Source organism: Coturnix japonica, chromosome 2 (genome assembly GCF_054131305.1).
Source record: "Coturnix japonica strain WE chromosome 2, WE-NBRP24, whole genome shotgun sequence".
Classification (NCBI taxonomy): Eukaryota; Metazoa; Chordata; class Aves; order Galliformes; family Phasianidae; genus Coturnix; species Coturnix japonica.
The window spans coordinates 72048672-72056003 of record NC_140664.1 but is presented as its reverse complement, the minus strand read 5'-3'; the positions used below and the strand labels follow the sequence as shown (position 1 = coordinate 72056003).

Below are 7332 nucleotides of genomic sequence, written 5' to 3'. Positions count from 1 at the left end.
ATATGTATTTTCTGATGATGCACTTGGAAGTTGGGTTTCTAGGTAAGACAACTGACTGCTTATAGCAGAGTATCTGAAAGTCATTAGCCAAAAAGGGTAAGTGACTTCGTTCTGGAAAGGTGAGTAATGACTCTGGTCCCAGAAAGAAGATAGTGAACAAAGATCAGAAAATACATGCAGCAAGCTCTCTTCATGAACAAAATAGCAGCTCTTGTCGAACTAAACTAACTCACAGTATTAACATTATTAAAGCCCTTTCTCCAAGATACTAACGCCATAAGAACAAAAATCAAAGCTGTGTATAATCATGCAAAATATTAGGCTTTTTTTATTCAGTATTTAAGTTATTCTGAATATACAAACAGTTAGCCAGAAGATAAAGTGAAAACAAGTACTAGTTGTACTTCTATATAGACTTACACCCATAACACATGTTTCAGTTAATAGTTTCTGCATGCTCTTGGAAACTCATTCAGATGTTCTGCTTGATATTATATGCAAGAAATAGACAAGTGCTTTCACTGCAGAGAGAAGCAAATGATGTGTGCTGTTCACAGCTCCAAAATGATGTACATGGCAATTGACTAACACTGTGGTGTAACATGCCCTTTCCAGAGAAAAAGCAGCCACCATTTCACCTCATTATTAGCTTTGACACGTGAAATAAATGACAATACTTAATCATGCAATAAAACCCGTCACATCAATATTCAGATAAAATACTTTGAAGAGGTGAGGGAATACGATCTGTGAAGCAGTCAGAAAGGAAGCGATAAACACCACTTTCTTTCTATGCATCTGTCACTGTAACTCACTGAACGCACCTTACTCTCCAATACTGCAGTTCCCTTCCCCTCAAGGAGCCAGCAACGCAACTCAGGCAACTGCTTGGAAAACATGATTTTCTAGTTAGTTACCTCCAGCACCCAAAGCTTTTCTTTAGAGGTGGATGGAGTATTTCTCAGTATCCGCTTTCCCCACAGGATGACGAACAGAACAGCACCGTTCTGCAGTTATTAACACACAGCCGCTTGTTTTCAAGCTACGGTTAATCAATATCGTTTCTCTCAAAATTCTTTGGCATTTGTGAGAATTCCAATACTTTGAAGGTAGCTGCTGGCACCACACTGGAGCAACCCCATTTCCTTTAGCTTGGGAATCATTCTGCTTTCATTTGGGCTAAAGATTCGGACGGTCATCTCGGTTTTGGGGTGGGTTTTTGTTCATTTGGGAACGGTATTCAAAAAGCAGTCTGGGAGTCTGTCATCTTTTGCTATCATCTGATTCCATTTCTTCTTACCACAATAGTTCCTGCTACGATATCGTAGGCTGTTCTGTTGTGCTGAAAAAACAGCAGCGTAATGAACGCAGGAAAAAATGAAGCGATGGAAAAATTCTTGATCAAGGCTCTTATTGTAGACCTGAAAGGAGAATAAAAGCATTCAGTGCCTTCTTTATTGTCAACTTCTCTGCTTTCCCCAAAGCCACAACCTCCAGAGTTTAGAGATTATCTTACCACCTAACCTGGAAAATATTCACAACTAATTAACTGTTATATTGAAAGAACCTGAGAATACTTCTTGGCAATCCAATGCCGGCAAAGGCCAACAATAAAGGAAAGGTGCATTTCCTTCCAAACCACATTTTCCATCCCATTAATACAAAAGCAAGGTAAGCTAAGAGCACTTACGTTGTCATACTGACATTAGAAGACGGAATGACTAACACACGGCTGGGTGCAACGAGGACAGACGTATCACACGTCACAACTCGCAGCCCGAGCAAGAACTTCCCTGGGGTTGCTCCTCCTGCTCCCCAAATACAGATGATCTGCGAAAGAAAACTTACTTCAGTTCCACACAGAGCAGTGTTATTGACTAGTATGGCAAACATGGCTTTCTTCAAAAATAAGTGAGGCCCACAGCTTCACAGAACTCCAAGTAAAGAGGGCTTTACTTCATTGGCCACTGATGATACTTTGTTGTTTATCCGAGAACTGATAACTATGAACTACAGCAGTTAAAATGCAGGAGTAGTTACCTCGTAGAAGCAGACTAATAACCTGTAGATGAGAGCCACTATCATCATTTTCTGCAAGTCTTCCATGGATGTATCTTCATCTATTTCCTCTATTATGTAATGCATAGCAAATTTAGAGATGTCTCTGTTGAAAATAAGACAACTTTAAAAAACAACCCACAAAGCAAAAAACCAAACACGACACAACATCCAGAACTCATTTGTCCCTCCTAGTGCTGGAATTCTCTTCAGCTTCTGTGACATTGAGCCACCCAATACAATTCCTAACACTGGGAGGTGTTCAAGACCAGGTTGGACGGGGCCCTGGGCAACCTGATGTAGTAAATGTGTATGTTTGGTGGCCCTGCCAGGCAGGGGGGTTGGAACTACATGATCCTTGAGGTCCCTTCCAACCCGGGTCATTCTGTGATTCTGTGATCTGTGATTCTGTGAGGTTTCCTTCCAAGTTGCTGTTCAGTTTTTCGTTATGAAAAAATGCATTGTGAGCACATTTGCAACATGACAGTCTATGGAGTGAGCTGCAGAATCGTTAGGAACATTCTCATTCTTGAGAGATGCACAAGGGATTCCACAATCATCTACTTACACACATGGATACAACTATCTTCATTACAGGGTGAGGGAGATGGGAACTCAATGCATTGCTCTCTTATAACTGCAAAGCAGTTTGCAAGTCACCAGACAAGCAAAGGAGACTTTACCCCCTTTGCATGAGCAGGGTTTGCCTTCTCAGCAGTTCCAAAATGCTTTCAACCAAACAGTTGAAACTCTCAGCCATCTCCCCTAACAAAGCAATGCAAAGCTGCAGCTCAGAATCAGCTGTGTATCTTCACAAGTCAAACCACAGATGTGACATCTGATAAGTGGAATGGGCGCACTTGCAACGTGTACTTAGGAGATGACTTTTCCGTGAGCCATCTCAGTTATAATTTCTATTTAAATAGAAAGGTGTGGGCCTCGTGAAAACAAGCCACGCACGCACCACTCGCTCTCCTCTCTGTTCAGGATCAAAAAAGATAGGAATTGAGAGAATGGTAGTACAGCACAATCTGCTCTTCCCTTTAGTACAAAGCTGGCCTGAAGTCTTTGTCTTCAGTGAGGATGTGCCTTACGTGACAGCTCAGCCTGGCCTCCAGCACACAGCTCACCAGGGGGAAAAAAATAGTTTCTGAAGCTACTCGTAAGCAACTTTGTGGCTCTTGCAAGAGCAGCAATATCGAATATACTGTACAGTAACTCAAAAAGATTCTCTTTCAATCACCATTTTTACAGAAGTGATACACATAAAGCTGTTCTCCAGCTTTCCTGTACCTTCTGTATCATTTTTGGCCTACAAAACCAAGCTAGAAATACAAGCTGCCAGGTTAAGTTGGAGGCTTTGGCAACTGCAGAACTGAGAGGTTGGCGTTTCATTTGCCTGCTTATTTGAACGGTGACACTGATAATTTACACTGACATTTACTGCTTTGGATCTAAGCCTCTTCCACGCACCTTTCAAGCAGCAGTTCAACCTGTCCAAAAGATGTTATGTCTGTAGTATCAGCTTACATCCTATTAACACTTGGAAGGCTCTTTTAGCAGATACCTTCAATTCTGAAATGCAAGTGTATGGACCACACTAAGCCTCGATCCCCTCATAAGATTGAAATATGTGAATATATCAAAGTAGAGGAACTGAATCAGCTATGGAATAAGGAGACAGTATTTAAGATAATTAATCACTAAAAAAAAAATAATCACAGAATCACAGAATGGCCTGGGTTAAAAAGAACCATGATGATCATGTAATTCCAACCCCCCACTATGTGCAGGGTCACCAACCATCAGACCAGGCTGCCCAGAGCCACATCCAGCCTGGATAAATACATCCAGTATAAAAACATGAAGACTTTCATTCTGGTATATAGCTGATGCATATGATGCTTATTCCATTTTTCCCTACAGCTTAGGCACAGTAAAGCCTACAGGCTTTAGGTTTCTAGCAACCTTCCAATTGATGCATATTTGACATCATCTGAAATAAAAACCTTTTATGTTTTTTAATAAGGTTTTCCCATTGAGATTTATTTTAAGAGCGTTTTAAAAAAATTCTTGCTAATTCCCTCAAAAACTGAGACTGCAAGTCAGCCTAATTAATCCTTAGTAACATGTGTGTGAGCCTACAAAATGACTCCACAATTCCTCCCCTTGCCATCAGCTGACCCCGGGTCAGATCTAAAAGGAGGTATCCCATAGTGGGGCTGTCTTCTCAGCCCGTGTCTGTTAAGAAATAGATGTCAGATGCGTAACCACAGCACATCATGACACCTCAAAGAGCACGAAGACCTTAATGCTGTATATAGTAAACCTTTAAATAGTTCTACTTACTTGATCCCGCTGAGATGCATAATACTTAAAACAATGGTTGCCTTTATAAAGAACAGAATGAAAAAATCCACCATCTCTGCTATGAACCTGTGTGCCAGCGAAGGGATAATGAACTCCCGACCTGCAATAGAAACAGTTTGGATTACCCAGATTGTACTGCACTAAAGAGTGCAATTCTCTCAAGGATGCTTCACATACACCTCTCTGGAGAACACAACCAAGGGCTTTATCTCAGCTCACACCAAGAGTTCTTCTAAAGATGTCTATCAGTTAAAGCACAAATCTGAATTCCTTCAGTTAGATGAGCTTTGGGGTCAGACCCACAAATAGGAGCCCACAACACTCCTGTACTTTTAAATGCAGTAAGCACAATAAAGCAGGGATTATGCAAGAGCAAGTTCTTACTTAACGCAACTCAGCTTGTATCATCCCTTCATAGCTGTTTACGCTGGTAACTCCACATCGACTCTATCTGTCAAGTAGCATGACTTACATAAGGAGTACTAAAATAGATCCCATTTCCATTGCTGAAGCATATCCAAGTTGTCAAATAACTTCTAATGGAGGATTCTGTACCTCAGCCTGCCCTGGCCCAGCTCAAGCAGGTAGCAGTAATCAGGCAGTAATAAAGTGCAACTGAAGCCTGAGCATGCTTTGTTCTCCTGTGCTCAGTGTTTAATACTGGTGACCTGCTACAGCAAGGCAGGGAGGGGCAAGGGGACAAAGCACCTTACGCCACAGTTACCATACATCAAGAGCTCGCTGCCACCCTGCTGCCTGGCATACAACCAACATCGGTGTTGTGACACTCGGCTGCGTGCAGACTGAGCCGGGAGAGGCTGAGAGAGGCATCACCTGCCCTGCTTTGCGACACTCCAGCTGGAAAAGCACGACGTTAACATAAGCTGTCACTGATTTCAGCTTACATAAGCACACAGGGCTGTAAACTACAGCAGCACCGGGATGGGAACACGTCCTCTCCAGCCAAGCTTGCCCCAAGGACAATAATCCACAGCAGAAAAGGAGATATAAACACTTGAGCTGTTCCAGATGCATCCCCTCGCAATGCGGAGCACAGCGGTCGTTTGTGACTCTCCCCTCACACCTGTGAGCCTGAGCTCACACCGACGGCACAGCTCTGCCTGCTGCACTTTGCCCTGCACAGGGCCAGGACTCCTGGCTTTTTTTCTCCATGGGCCTCGGCAGCGCAGCTGGATGGCTGCCCCGTCCAGCAGCACTCACAGCACTGCCTGGCAGCCCTGGACTGAAGGAGGCAGCCATTAGCCATTCCCCCACCCAGCGAGGAAGCACCCGCACACTCCCATGCCATCAGACAGTTTGCTTTGCTCTCAAGCAAACGCAAACAGAAGCAGTGCTATACGTGCTCCGCAAATATTTACATCCGAAACAAACTCCTGCGCCAGGCCCCGCTGAACGTGAGCACTCACCTGCCGGCCGACCCGCAGCCTCCCGCTGGCCAACACCGCCGCTGCCGGAGCCCGGAGCCGCTCGGGGCAGCGGGGACAGCCTGGCGGTCGCCGCCGGCCAAGAGGTGTTGGGGGCGGGCGCGGGGGGAGCGCGGGGCCCCGGCGAGGCGGTGGCGGCAGGCGGCGGGGCGAAGAGGTAGAACGGGCTGTAGTAGGCGGCGGGGGCGGCCCCCGGCGGGGCGGCGGGAGGGGGCGGCGGGGCGGTGAAGCGGGCGGCGGGGCCGGCGGCGAGCAGTGCCGGCAGCGAGCAGTGCCAGCTGAGGTAGCCGCAGTACGAGTCCCACAGCCACTGGTGCACCCGCCGCGCGTACTCCGCCGCGCTCAGCGCCTTCCCCGCCTCGTCGCTCCCCGTGGGCGGCGATGGCGACGCGGGAGCGGCCTCTCCGCCGCTGTCGCTTCTGTCCTGGGCGCCCCCGGCCGTGGCCGCCGCTCCGGCGCCGCTGCGGGACGTGCCCGGCTCCGCGCCGAGCTCCGCCATCTCCGGCATCGCCGCTGACGCTGAGCGCCGCCCGCACCGCGCATGAGCCGGGCTGCGCTTCGCCTCTCCCACAGCGGGGAGAGGGGTGAGCAGGGGAAGCAGCTTCTTGTATTGCCCTTGTACTGCCACATGGTATCGCCCAGCGCCGAGGTACGGCTGCGCTTAGGCCGGGAACCGTCCGAGAGCTCACGAAGTGAGGGTAGATGTAGCTCCACAGCCGTGCCGGCTGGATGCGTGTAGAGCTGCTGCGCCCTACTTCCACCATTCCCGCCTCCCTGTACCACAGTGAGCGCCTCAGGAACCGCCCGACATCCGAAAGAACACGGGTGGTTTATCCCACCGACACCTGTGGCAGCAGTAAAAGGGTCTAATCTAATTTGCTAACGCTGGGAGGATTTGTGGATTTGAACTGCAGGCTTGAAATGGCTCACCTTCCTCTCTTCTTAGCTGTGTTAAGTATGAGCGTCACGATCAGTTTGTTTTTTATGACGTGCTTTTAATGGAAATGGTGCTGTGGAAATAGCGGTGTTCAAAAAAAAACAATCTTACATTATTCCAACAAGTAGGTGTTTTTTTCTTCTTCCGCATTTGTTCCCCTCAAGCCTTTCACCACGATGATCTCGTCTTAACAGCGAGGCTTACAGAGCAGTTTCTCAGTCCCTTGGTAGCACACGAATCCAGTGTTAACAGGAAGATCTCGCCATTGCCCGCCCCTCAGCTGCTCTCTGCCATCTGGTGGAAACGCGGAGTCACTGCTTCGGTATTTCCAGTTTCCACAAAGGAAGCGATGATTTGAGCAACTGAGCCGATATCGGACAGCCGTAAGGATGGCTGAGGCTGCCCGGGTCCTCCCTGCCCACCTGGCCCCAGCCCTGCCCGAACACACCACGGCCAGGAACCTTCTGGAGATTTCCAAGGAGGAGACTCCACAGCCTGTGGGCGGCCTGTGCCAGTGCTCCG

General features: G+C 47.6%; 1 protein-coding gene across 1 annotated transcript; it reads right to left on the bottom strand.

Moving 5' to 3' along the window:
* Nucleotides 1-300: 300 nt before the first annotated feature.
* Nucleotides 301-6432, bottom strand: FAM8A1 (family with sequence similarity 8 member A1). The gene is made up of 5 exons (XM_032442504.2): nucleotides 5856-6432; nucleotides 4408-4528; nucleotides 2041-2164; nucleotides 1691-1830; nucleotides 301-1421 (listed from the first exon to the last, which is right to left on the bottom strand). The coding sequence occupies exons 1-5, from the start codon at nucleotides 6379-6381 to the stop codon at nucleotides 1277-1279; spliced, it is 1056 nt and encodes a 351-aa protein (XP_032298395.1). The 5' UTR covers nucleotides 6382-6432; the 3' UTR covers nucleotides 301-1276.
* Between the last annotated feature and the right edge of the window lie 900 nt (nucleotides 6433-7332).

Excerpts from the sequence above, each read along its gene's own strand:
- FAM8A1 (XM_032442504.2), bottom strand. The coding sequence starts at position 6,381 with ATGCCGGAGATGGCGGAGCTCGGCGCGGAGCCGGGCACGTCCCGCAGC. Across the intron at positions 2,165-4,407 it reads ATGCATCTCAGCGGGATCAA|AGACATCTCTAAATTTGCTA; the intron begins GTAAGTAGAACT and ends TATTTTCAACAG. Across the intron at positions 1,831-2,040 it reads TATTAGTCTGCTTCTACGAG|ATCATCTGTATTTGGGGAGC; the intron begins GTAACTACTCCT and ends TTTCTTTCGCAG.